The sequence below is a fragment of the Rhinatrema bivittatum genome, chromosome 9 (assembly GCF_901001135.1).
Source record: "Rhinatrema bivittatum chromosome 9, aRhiBiv1.1, whole genome shotgun sequence".
Taxonomy (NCBI): Eukaryota; Metazoa; Chordata; class Amphibia; order Gymnophiona; family Rhinatrematidae; genus Rhinatrema; species Rhinatrema bivittatum.
Window position 1 is genome coordinate 42,060,298 of NC_042623.1, and position 13,175 is coordinate 42,073,472.

At 53.6% G+C, this 13,175-nt stretch overlaps 1 protein-coding gene across 1 annotated transcript in view; it reads right to left on the reverse strand.

Moving 5' to 3' along the window:
* The window catches only part of DNAJC2 (DnaJ heat shock protein family (Hsp40) member C2), a 127,509-nt gene that overhangs the window by 21,515 nt on the left and 92,819 nt on the right, over window positions 1-13,175 (reverse strand). The window contains 1 exon segment of the mRNA XM_029615459.1: window positions 10,520-10,620. Within this exon segment, the coding sequence (XP_029471319.1) occupies window positions 10,520-10,620 (101 nt within the window).

The window sequence follows — 13,175 nt, forward strand, 5'->3', positions numbered from 1 at the left end:
GCAGTAATGCCGCTGCGACCACCATGATTATCTTGGTGAATGTGCGGGGAGCCATGGCCAACCCGAAAGGAAGAGCCTGAAACTGGAAATGCTTTCCCAGCACCATAAACCGCAGATGCCTCTGATGATCCGGACGAATGGGAATGTGGAGGTACACTTCTGTCAGATCCAAGGAAGCCTGAAATTCTTCCTTGCGCACTGCTGCAATCACCAACCTCAGGGTTTCCATCCAGAACCTTGGGATCTACAGCGCCATGTTTACCTTTTTTAGATACAGAGTTGGGCGGAAAGTGCCTTCCTTCTTTGGAACGACAAACAGGCTGATTCAATAAACTCCGCAGGAGAGCGCTCCGAGGCGAGCGCCCGCTCTCCCAACGCGCGCCCAGGCACCTCTCCTTATTAGTGGAAGTGGCAGCTGTCAGTGGATCTGACAACCGACATTTATCTATCAAGTTTTATATACCGTTGTTCGGAATTGCCATCACAACGGTTTACTTAATTTTGCTGGCGTCTGTTGTCATGCCCGCTGTCAGCCAAAAATCATCTTGAGGTGAATCTCCAGCTTCCAGTCCTGAACATCCTTCAAAGCTGCAGAACCTGTGACCGGGATAGTCATCTTTCTTGTGACTGCTGACACCACAGCATCCACTTTTGGAAGGGAAAACAGCTCCAGCGTCTGTTCAGGCAAAGAATAAAGCTTCGCCATCGCCCTCCCCACTCTCAAGCCGGAGTCAGGAACCCCCTACTCACGATCCACCATCTTCTTCACAGACTTGATAGGGAAAGGCTCTCGGGGGACCCCTAAGCCCATCCAGGACTGGATCCGCTCCTTCCATGTCTGAGTCTTCCTGTGGAACTTTTAGCCCAAGCTCTTCTACAACCTGAGGAATAAAAGGGTCTAATTCCTCCCTCCGGAACAAGCAAAAATCTTGGGGTCATTCCCCTCAGAAATCGGAGTATCCTCAGGATCATCCTCCGGAACCATGCCAGCTGTGTCCGGATCAACACCCTGGTCCAGTGACAATCCCCCAGAGCCCACTCAACCGAGTCATCCAGCCTGAATAGGACCCAGCAAACGCTTCACCAAGGAAGGCCTCTTACCTTGGGACTGCTCAGGATCTAGAAGCCAAGCCCAGACCCACAGGAGGCCGAAATTGGGTCCCCAGCCCTGTCTGCTGAGCCAAATAAGCTTCATGAAGCAGCAGGACAAAATCAGCTGAGAAAGGGCAAGGAGCTGCCAGAAACTGCATGGACTCAGCCCTAGAGGACCCAGAGATAGGCAGATTTGAGCCAGCCCCCTCATCTGACCACCTCCCCCGCCCCTCCCCTCCCCTCCATGGAGCTTGGGCAGACCGGGGGAAAATCCCCCTTCTCCTCAGTCAGCGCAGTTAGTGCTGCATGAGCATCCAAAATGTTCACTGTTCCTGCACCGACGGAGGCCAAAGGCCTAACACTCACCAGCCTTCAGTGCACAGGAACAGCCACTGCGGGAGAGCCTGCATCCTGCTTCCTCCGTTTCGCAGCTGCCTGGGACTCTGATGGACCCGTTCCCCTCAATACGCAAGCCACACAGAGCCCTAGATGGCTTAGACACATGGCACACTGAGCCATGCACCATATACTACTCGGCGGGAAAATTCCCCCCTGCCGAGTCCAAAATGCAACAACGAGCAAGAGAGGCGAAAGAAGCCCTTCTCCCACTACTCCCAACGACCGGAGGATAGAGAGTCATCAACCAGAGACCTGGAATAACCCATGCCTTACCTCAGAACTGGGTTTCCTTTACCATTTCTTTATTATTATGTTTTTTTAAATAACTTTAAACAAAACAGGCAAACCTGCCCTCTGAATGGAAAACAGTTGTCAAGTCTAAGATTAGCCAAATTTAAAATGGAGAAGAAAGCTACCTCAAAAACAGCAAAAATTTAAAAAGGAGAGGCAAGCTGAGCAAAAAATGAACCAGCTGCTCTGAGCCCACAGCCGCCTAAGCAGCCTCGTGAAGGGGAGGAATCTGGGCCACCAGATATATACCCCTCAGAACAATGGAGCAAGCATACAAAAAAGTCCCTGACTTCCAGCTCGTCCACCTCGACCAAACAGGGAAGGATCCTCCAGGACCCAAAAACCCCTGGGAGGAAAGCTCACAAAATGAAAGAACTTGCCAGACTGCAGAACTGCAGGTTTTTGCACCACGTGCCGTCTGCTGGAGACAGAGAAATACTGAGGAACTGCAGGTGGCAAGGGATTATGCAGCAAAATCAGTAAAACTTTCTCTGTCTCCATCTGCTGGCAGGGAGGCATAGAGTAAGGACTGATACAGGTATGTACAGGGAAACAATATCACACAAAGATAAGAGCAAAAAAAACCCTTCTCATACAGGTGAAACAATAATGAGAAGAGATAGGGATAATGTCCACTCAAAACTTCTTAACACATGCCTCATGTGAGGTCAAACATATGCAAATTTCTTAGCAGGGACATAATTAAAGTTATTCTGTGTGTGTATACAATGAGGAGTAAAAGCTCCCCACTATCATCTATATAAATAAAAATGTTAAATAGTTTGTACGTCGTCACTAATCTCGCCAACCGCTTAACCGAATGCGTTCAAATTTGCACACAACATTCACTTCCCATACGGGAAGGATCTTATACACTTACATTACATATAGGTCACACCTGTGACAGGTAATACAAGTTTAAAAATTGCTTACACAAAACAGCGACATCTGGTGGCTATCAGCGCAAGCGCAACCTCTTACACCTTTCACACACACACACTCACGCACCACACCCCACCCCCACCCAGGGCTATTGTCTTTCATTCACACTCCCTCATAACACACAGAAATCCACACTCATCACACCACGCACCCCCACCCACACGCCTGCCAATGTCACTTTATTTTGCATCACTTTATTTTATTTCCTGCCTTATCTTCTTTCCAGCTTGTTCAAGCTTCCAAGTTCCCTTTCCCTGTTGATTGTAACTTTGACTTATTCCTACCTATTGTTTATCTTTCGTTTACTTGAATTGTGACCCCAGTTATACCCTTGTTAATTGTAAACCGATCTGATATGGTTATTTACTATGAAGGTCGGTATAAAAAAACGGTTAAATAAATAAATACTTCACCCACCCTCCCAAAACACACCAAAACACGGATTCCTGGCTGCTACATTGGGAAGCCACGCATTTCACACACCCTCCGATTTTAAATTAAAGTACCGTCTTCCACCCACCCACGCACTGCACTCCGATCACACACTACACCTGATACAAGTCCGTGCTTCTCCGCCGGCACCACAGGAACGGTCTGGGACACATCGCATTCATTAGGGCCGTCTGATGCCAGCAACTAAAATGGCGCCGGCGGACCTTGCCCTTACTATGCTATACGGAGACAACAATGACGTCGGTACACCATGTGACATAGTAAGGGCAAAAGCCCATCGGCGCCATATCCTCAGCGGACATTTGCCCTTACTAGGTCAGGAATCATGACGCACCACTTTCACCGGTGAAGTTTTGCGACATGGCAGCCGGCGGAACAAACCCTAGCACACCCCCTCGCCACCGGCTGGCAGTTTACACATGTAGCAGGGAGGAGCAGGGAGGAGCACGGTGGAGGACCGTTCTTATTTTCCGCCACACGTTTTTCACAGGGGGGGGCACTGATTCTCCACATCTCCCGAGAGGGGGCCTGTAGCGTGGGTTGCTCTATTTCGCCGGGTTGGGGGGGGGGGGGCCCAGGAAGGCGTGCTTGCATATTTAAACTATTCTTTGCTGGTGCTGTTCATTTGGGGTAAAAAAAAACAAAAGAAAACACAAACTGTAACCTTTACTGCTCTGTTCTGTTTTTTCAACTTAACCAGGCTCAGCTACTGCACCAATTGCTTTCAAATTTGGACACAACCTTGCTTTCCCTTTCGGCAAGGTTTTTCTCTATCTAGATTACATAGATGTCACACGGTTACAGAAAAAAACATGTTTTTACATGTGTGTGGGGAAAACAGCGACATCTGTTGGACAGACATGCAACACACGCTATCTACCTTGGGAAATGAAGCTGTTGTACTGCGCATGCGCGGGCGGGAGCGCACGTCGGGCACAGCGGGATCAATATGGTGCTGGGAGGGGCAGCAGCGGTGCACGTCGCGGCAATATCAGGCGTGGTGGTGTCGGCCGGCCGAAATTAGACACCTGGGAGGAGCTGCGGCGGCGATCTGGTACGGCTCACGTGCACGACAGGGAGGGATCCTCGCTGACCTCGCACCTTCGGGAGCGGGCCACGCAGAACCGCACAAGAGGGAGAGGGACGGGGGGGGGGGGGCAGCTGGGAGGGCATTGCAAGCTGGAGGGGATCAGAATCAGGGAAGGAGATTGAGAGAGGGTGCGGTGTCACTGACAAAAGGGTAGGGAGTAGGCGGGGAGAGGTGACAGTGAGGGGAGGGTGAATGAAGGGGGCAGTGAGTGTCAGTGGAGAGACACAGAGGGGAGAGGTGAGAGTTGGAGTGGGGACAGGGGAGTGAAGGGGGGGTTAGTGACCGAAGGGGGAGGGGTGAGTGTGAGGGGAGAGAGCTGGAGTGGGGACAGGGGAGGAAAGGGGGGTGAGTGACCAAGGAGGAAGACGATGTGTGACTGTGGTATATGGGGAAGGGGGAGGGGGGGAAAGAACCTGACTGCCACTGCAACGCGTGGCCAGGCACAGCTAGTTTAAAATATTATTCTGCTGTCAGTATCCAAGATTACCTCCCAGGAATAGGATCTGATGGGTAAAAGAAAATTATTACTTACCTGCTAATTTTCGTTCCTGTAGTACCATGGATCAGTCCAGACAGTGGGTTATGTCCCCAATCCAGCAGATGGAGTCAGCCAAAGCTTCGAGGGGGCGTCACCATAAGTACTACTACCCCCTCTGCAGGAGTTCAGTATCGAGTATATCAAAGCCCGAGTAAACAAACCCCCGTATTGGATCAAGGTGAAAGTAAACGGCAACAATAAGCCGCTTAACCTAAGTAAAGAACTGCCACCGCCACCGTCCCACCAACGGGTAGGAGGTGATGAACACAGCGTGTCAACCCAACAGGGCACTGTGACAAACAGTGAAAACTGAGAAATCGTGAAAGACAGAAAACACGACTGTATCTTAGAACAGCCAAGCAGGATTAGAACCCAAACGCGGTGGGCGTCTGGACTGATCCATGGTACTACAGGAACGAAAATTAGCAGGTAAGTAATAATTTTCTTTTCCCTGTACGTACCTGGATCAGTCCAGACAGTGGGATGTACCCAAGCTTCCCTAACTCGGGTGGGGTCCTGCGAGGCCTGCTCGTAGAACCTGTTCGCCAAAGTGTCCAGAGACAGAAGAGGCGAGGTGCAGACGATAGTGCCTCGAGAACGTGTGTAACGATTTCCAGGTGGCTGCGCTACAGATTTCTTGAGAGGAAACCGAGCGAGCTTCCGCCCAGGGAGCCGCCTGAGAGCGTGTAGAGTACGCTACAATGCCGGGCGGGAGAGTCCGCCCCACCCCAACGTAGCAAACGGCAATGCCGGCCTTCAGCCATGGTCGTCTTCGAGGCCTGAGATCCTGTCCTAGGGCCGGACCAAAGTACGAAGAGATGGTCAGAAGTCCGGAGGTCATTCATAGCCTCCAGGTAGAGGAGCAGTGTGCGCTTGACATCCGGGAGTCGGAGAGCCCTCGGCTCAGAGGAGGAGAAGGACGGCAGTCCCACCGTCTGATTGACGTGAAACGTAGACACCACCTTCGGAAGGAAGGAAGGAACAGTGCGAAGAGAAACTCCAGAGTTTGAGAAACGGAGATAAGGCTCTCTACACGACAGGGCCTGCAGCTCCGAGATGCGTCGAGCGGAGCAGATGGCCACCAGAAACACAGTCTTGAGGGTGAGGTCCTTGATCGTCACATTCCGCAGTGGCTCGAACGGGGGCCCCGACATGGCACGGAGCACAAGGTTGAGACTCTAATGTCCGGGTGTTGCAGCAGCGAGCCCCCGTCGCGCAGGAGCGAACCAAGGGCGGCCACCTGAACCCGGAGCGAGTTGCAGGCGAGCCCCTTGTCCACCCCCACTTGTAGAAACTGAAGGATCTGGAGAACAGAAGCCGAAGCAGGTCTCGTGTTCTGGTCAGTACACCACAGCTCGAAAACCTTCCAGACCCGAGCATAGGCCACGGCCGTCGAAGGCTGTCGGGAACGCAACCGCGTGGACACTACCGCCTCCTGGTAGCCCTGGCGCCGAAGACGGTGCCTCTCAAAAGCCAGGCCGCAAGACAGAAGAGTTCTGCCTGAGCGAAAAATACCGGGTCCTGGTGCAGGAGGCGGGGGAGATGTCCCAGTCGGATGGGTCCGATGATCACCAGGTGGAGAAGGTCCGCAGCCCAGGGCCGTCTTGGCCACTCTGGGGCGACGAAGATCACAGTCCCCTGATGAGCCTCTATTCTGCGGAGTAGTCTTCCCACCAGTGGCCAAGGCGGGAACGCGTATAGGAGGAGATTTGTCGGCCACGGGAGCACTAGGGCATTCACTCCCTCCGCTCCTCGCTCTCTTCTGCGACTGAAGAAACGGGGAGCCTTGGTGTTTTGTGCGGACGCCATCAGATCCGTGTGGGGAGTTCCCCACCGCTGGACCAGAAGTTGCATCACCTCGTCGGAGAGGGACCATCCTCCGGGATCCAGGAGCTGGCGACTGAGGAAATCCGCCTGGACGTTGTCCACGCCTGCGATGTGCGAGGCCGCCAGGCGGACCAGATGACGTTCCGCCCACTGCATCAGCATCGCTGCCTCGAGCGCGACTTGCGGGCTGCGAGTGCCGCCCTGGCGATTGATATAGGCCACCGTGGCCTCGTTGTCCGATAAGATCCGAACCTCCCGAATCCGAAGGAGTGGCAAGAAGTGTCGCAGAGCTAGTCTGACCGCTCTGGTCTCCAGGCGATTGATGGACCACTTTGTCTCCTCCGCGGACCACGTCCCCTGCGTGGCGCCGCGGCCGCAGACCGCTCCCCAGCCGACGAGGCTGGCATCGGTGGTGACCACCACCCAATCTGGCAGGTCGAGGGACACGCCGCGAGCCAGATTCTTCGGATCCAGCCACCAGCCCAGGCTGATCCTGGCAAACTGCGGCAGGGGGAGGAGCATCTGGTAGTCCTGCGACAGCGGTTTCCAACGGGAGAGAAGTGCTCTTCATAGGGGCCGGAGGTGCGCAAACGCCCAAGGAACCATGTCGATGGTGGAGCCCATCACCCCCAGGAGCTGCAGGTAATCCCAGGAGGTGGGAACTGGTAATGCAGAGAACCGCTGTATGTGTTCTCGCAGGGCGTGCGCCTCGTCCAGGAAAAACTTCGCTCGGATGAGCCAACCATCCAGGTAAGGAGGAACTAAAATACCCTCTTTCCGAAGAGCCGCCGCCCCGACTACCATGATCTTGGTGAAAGTGCGCAGTGCCGTCGCCAACCCGAACGGGAGCGCCACAAACTGGAAATGTTGTTCCAGGATCTTAAACCGGAGAAGACGATGATGCTCCCGGTGGATGGGGATGTGAAGGTAGGCCTCCGTCAGGTCCAAGGAGGCTAGGAACTCCCCTCGATGCACCGCCGCAATCACCGAGCGCAGCGTTTCCATCCGAAACCGAACCACCCGGAGGGATTTGTTGACTTCCTTCAAGTCCAGGGTGGGCCGGTAGGAGCCGCCCTTGGGTACCACGAAGTAGATGGAATAATGGCCCAAGCCCACCTCTCTGGAGGGCACGGGCGCAGTGGCGCCAATCTCCCGAAGCCTGTCCAGTGTCAACTGCACCTCCCTTCGCTTGGAGACCGATCCGCAGGGGGAGAAGATGAACCGTCCCTTTGGAGCGCGGACAAATTCCAACGCGTAGCCGTGTTCTATGGTGTCCAAGACCCACTGGTCCGAGGTGATCCGCGCCCACTCCTTGTAGAAGAATGCCAGCCGTCCCCCAATCCGGGGGACGGTGGAGTGGGCGAGCCGAACATCATTGGGAGGACGTGGGAGAGGGTTGTCCCATTCCCGAGGCGGGACGCACAGGCCTACACCCGCGAAGGGAGCGGGACCAGGGCTGCGACCTGGGGGCAGAGGGCCTGGAGACCGCCAGTCTGTAGTTCCTATAGCACCGTTGCGCCCTGGATCTGGTGCGGGAGGACGAAAACGCCCTGGAGGGCCTGTACCTGTCCTCCGGCAGGCGATGGACTGCGCTTTCCCCCAGTGACTTGATGATCTGGTCCAAATCCTCTCCGAACAGGAACTTACCCCTGAATGGCAGGGAACCCAGGCTCGACTTGGAGGAAGTGTCCGTCGCCCAGTTGCGAAGCCATAGAAGGCGACGCGCCGCCACTACCGAGACCATGGATCGGGCCAGGACCCGAAGCAGGTCATAGAAGCAGGTCATAGGAGGCGTCAGCCCCATAAGCCACCGCAGCTTCCAGCCTATCCGCTTGGGCGGCCTCCTCGGCCGGCAGAACCTGAGAGGTGAGAAGTTGTTGCACCCAGAGAAGACTCGCCCTCTGCGGAGACCTCGAAGACCCGCTTGAGGAAGACTTCCAACTTGTGATCCTGCGTATCCCGTAAGGCCGCGCCACCCGTCACTGGTATGGTCGTCCTCTTCGTGACCGCCGACACCGCGGAGTCCACTTTCGGAACCTTGATGAGATCCAGGAAATCCTCTGGTAGCGGATACAGCTTCTCCATGGCCCGACTGACCTTAAGGGAAGCTTCCGGGGCGTCCCACTCCCTAGTAAGAAGCTGCAGGAAGGAATCATGGATGGGAAACGCCCGAGCCCTCGACCGGAGGGCTGCCAGCACCGGATCTCCCTTCTTGGCCGACGTGACGACGGCGGGCGCTACTGGAGCGGGCGGGTCCGGCGGCGGATCGAGATCCAACTCCTGGATCCAAGACCCACTTGGAATAAGTTCGTCCAGCTCTTCCCCCTGGGAGAGACGCAGCGTGTGCGGATCGTCCCCCTCTGTGGTGGAATCCCCTTGGCCCCCTTCTCCCAGGTCCGGCCCAGGAGACGCCGGGCCTGTCACTGCTCCCTCGGAGCCCGCAGGAATCCAGGTGCGGGCGGGAGGCAGGGTGGCCCCCACACCCGCCGGGACGGGGGGGGGCCTGAGAGGGAGGCGAGAGCCGCGGGACCTTGGCTGGAGACGGTGCTGCGGCAGCGACGAGGCCCTGCAAATACGCAGTGTGCATTAACAGTACAAAGTCCGGGGAGAATCCCGGCCTAGCCCCGGAGGGGGGGGACCCCGTGGGACCCTGGCCCGTCAGGCTGTTGTCCGGCAGCCAATTCGGTGGAGAAACCTCGGGGGAGTCCCTGTCATCCAGCGCTGCCTGAGTCCCCTCAGAGCGCTGGGCATGTAAAATGGCCGCCGTTCCCGCCAGTAATGGGGGAGGGGCCGGCCCGCGCCGCCCGGGCATGCCTGTCAAAACCGAAAATTCGCTAAGGGACTGCGATGGGCCCTCCCCCCCCGGGGAGGCACCGGGCACAGATCCCTTCACGGGCAATCCGCGATCCCGGCTCACCGCAGGTCGAGCAACGTGCTGGCCGCGGCATCGTGAGCACTGCTGGCAACGGAGGAGACAGGCAAAATAAACGAAATGCCTCGGGGGGGGGCCGCGAAGGAAAAACGCCGGCGCGGGGGGGCCCGAGCGGCCTGCACTGCCCGCCGATGAAGAACGGTGCCGCGGGGGGGCCCGAGCGGCCTGCACTGCCCGCCGATGAAGAACGGTTCCGCGGGGGGGCCCGAGCGGCCTGCACTGCCCGCCGATGAAGAACGGTGTCGCGGGGGGGGCCCGAGCGGCCTGCACTGCCCGCCGATGAACGGTGCTGCGGGGGGGCCCTCCTGGCCTCACAACCCGCCAACGAAGATCTCCCCGCTCACCTCCGCAGCCCACGAGGAACCGGCAAAATGGCTGCTGGTGAGGGAGAAAAACGCGGCGAAGCCGAAGCAGCCGCGAGCAAAATCAGCTGCAAAGAGAAACACAGAAGAATGCACTTACCCCGGTTCACAAGTTACAGCTAGCACCGAGAGAGAAAGAGAGTGAGAGACAACGCAGAGGGAAGTCACGCCGTCCCAAATTGAACCATCTTTAACTTTTTTTTTTTTTTTTTTTTTTTTTTTTAAATAAAGCAAACTTGATCCAAAAGAAACAGTGAGAGAAAAACAGAGAAGACAAGTAATCACTGTAAGAAATGGTTTCAGGCAATCTGGAGCAACCCAGATTCTACTACTCGCATCTGCTGGAGTCAGAAGATACTGAACTCCTGCAGAGGGGGTAGTAGTACTTATGGTGACGCCCCCTCGAAGCTTTGGCTGACTCCATCTGCTGGATTGGGGACATAACCCACTGTCTGGACTGATCCAGGTACGTACAGGGAATTAGCAGTATACAAAAGACCAAGCTTATGTCAGTAAGTGCCTGAAAAGAAACATTTTGTAAACATCCTTTCTGGACAGAACAGGTCTAAGACTGAGTGATGGCTTATAGTTACCCAGCTTTTGGAGAATCTTTGCTTTATTGATAACATCCTTAGCAGACCTCTTTATTCCACAAGTTGAGTGCAAATTCATATAATTGGCAATGACTTCCCACCTAGAGTTGGGGGGAAAAACAAAGTGAATTTGTAAAGTCCCTTTCATCAATTTATCTTAACGCAAAGCTTTTCAGAAACATGTGCACTCAGCCACCTCTAGGGTGTATGGCTGGAAGCACATGAATGTGTAGGTAGAGGATGTGTAGGGAGAGGGACGGGGGGGGGGGGGGGCAGCTGGGAGGGCATCCCTTCAGAGCTTCGCCAGGAACCATGCCTACCTACTTTTAGGAAAAGACTAAAAACCTGGCTTTTCAAAAAAGCCTACCAGAGTTCAGATTGATCCAGGTTCCCTTTCAACCACCATCTGTCACCCCTAACCTCCCTCTTCCCTCTATCCTAGTGTAAACCCCACCAGCCCATACCCCTCCCCGTCCTTGACTGCATTTAGCTCTTGACATCCTCTTGACACAGATCCTTTATTGCATACTATGTAAATATTCACTGTAAATGCGTTTTACTATGTAAATATTCCTGTCCCTTTTCTCTTTTTTCCTTCTATCCCAGTTGGTAATTTCCTTGTTCATTGTAACTATTATTTTCTGCACCAGTTCATTTACCATAGTTCTATGTTTATTACACGACTTGTTAAATGTAAACCGACTTGATGCAACCTTTGGTCGTGAAAGCCGGTATAGAAATTAATAAATAAATAAATAAATAAATAAGATAAGGACCAATTAGATTTTGTGAAATAGGAAAATTGGTTCTTACCTGTTAATTTTCATTCCTGAAGTAGCACAGTTCAGTCTAGACAAGTGGGATTTGCATCCCTACCAGCAGATGGAAGCAGAGTGCTAAAAAAAACTTTGAGGCACTGCTACATAACCAAGAGTGCCACCTGCAGTCCCTCACTATTGACCTGCACCCAAGCCAACTAGAGAGTAATAACAACCCCCTAAATGAGGGTGAAAGCCAAACCCAAAGGTTGGAGCCCCCCCAAACAGAAAAACCCACAACTCAACCCAAGGTGCTAACCACAACCTAGCAAACTTCTTTAGGTTCTGTATATATACATCCTGACAGTTCTTCCCAGTAAGCATGCCAGAACACAGACTTGCTGTAATGGTCTTAAGAAAATTAAGGGGCTGGGAACAAAAATTAGCAGGTAAGAACCAATTTTCCTTTCTTGTTCATACCCCAGATCAATCCAGATAAGTGGGATGTACCAAAGCACATCTACACTGTGTAGGCCAGCAAAACATCCCTTTTCAACACACTTTTGCCAAGGGTCAGCTCTCCTGGAGCCTGAACATCTAAACGGTAATGGCAAGATGAAGTGTGAAGAGAAGACCACGTCATCGCTCTACAAATCTCCTGCGGCGACATTAACTGACACTCGGCCTAAGACCCTGCCTGCGCTCTAGTAGAGTTCGCATGTATCCCCTCTGAAATTCTTCTCCCCTTACAAAGGTAGGCCGAAGCAATAGCTTCCTTCAGCCAATGCAATATCATGCCCTTGGAGGCCTTGCATCCTTTTCTGGCACTCCAACCAATACAAACAAACGAGTCAACCACCAAAAACCGTTGGTGACTTTTAGATAACGCAACAGTACCTGACACACATCCAAGCAACTCAGCAGACCAATTAGAAAGGCAGGAGCTCCACAGTCTGATTCAGGTGAAACGAAGATACACTGTAGGTAGGAATGAGGGTACCATGCACAAAGACGCCCCCTCATCCGAAATCTTCAGAAATGGTTCCCTACAGGACAAAGCCTGCAGCTCAGAGATCCTTCTGAATGAACACAGTGCCATATTTTGGACAAATTGCTACCAAAAATACCACCTTCAGCATGAGGTCCTTTAATGACGCCTTTCTCAACGGCTCAAATTGAGGCCCACAAAGCACTGACAAGACCAAGTTTAAACTCCATGCTGGACCCAATCTGTGCATCTGTGGCCGTAGATCCTTGACCCCCTTCAAAAAAACCTCATAACATCCAGATGTGAGGCAAACGACCTTTTCCCTGGAGTCTACCTCTGAGACACCCCAAGGCCGCCACCTAAACCCGCAAGGAATTGTAAACTAATCCCTTGAAAATCATGGGCTCAGAGTATCCTTTTTGTTGCAAGTGCCTGCTCTCAAAAACCAAGCCGCGAGACAAAAGTAATCCGCCCGACCTGAGAAAATAGGAATTTGCCTTAACAGCCCCTGCAAATGAGCCAATCTCAGGGATCTGTTTATTGCATGCTGACTCAGATCTGCGAACCACAGATGACGCAACCATTCCGGCGCCACCAGTACCACCTGGCCCAGATGAGTCTCAATGCGCCTTAATATTTGACCTATTAACGGCCACAGAGGGAACACGTACACCAGAATCCCTGTCGGCCATGGAAGAATCCGAGCGTCTATGCCCTCAGCTCAGACCTATTGTTTGCGGCTGAAGAAACTTGCGGCCTTGGCGTTGCTCCTTGATGCCTCAGATCCAGATGGGGACTGCCCAAGGCCAAAGGCCTCCTTCGACAGCTCCCATTCTCCTGGGTCCAACTGTTGCTTGCTGAGATAGTCCGCTTGCACAATGTTCACTCCTGCAACATGTGAAGCAGCTAT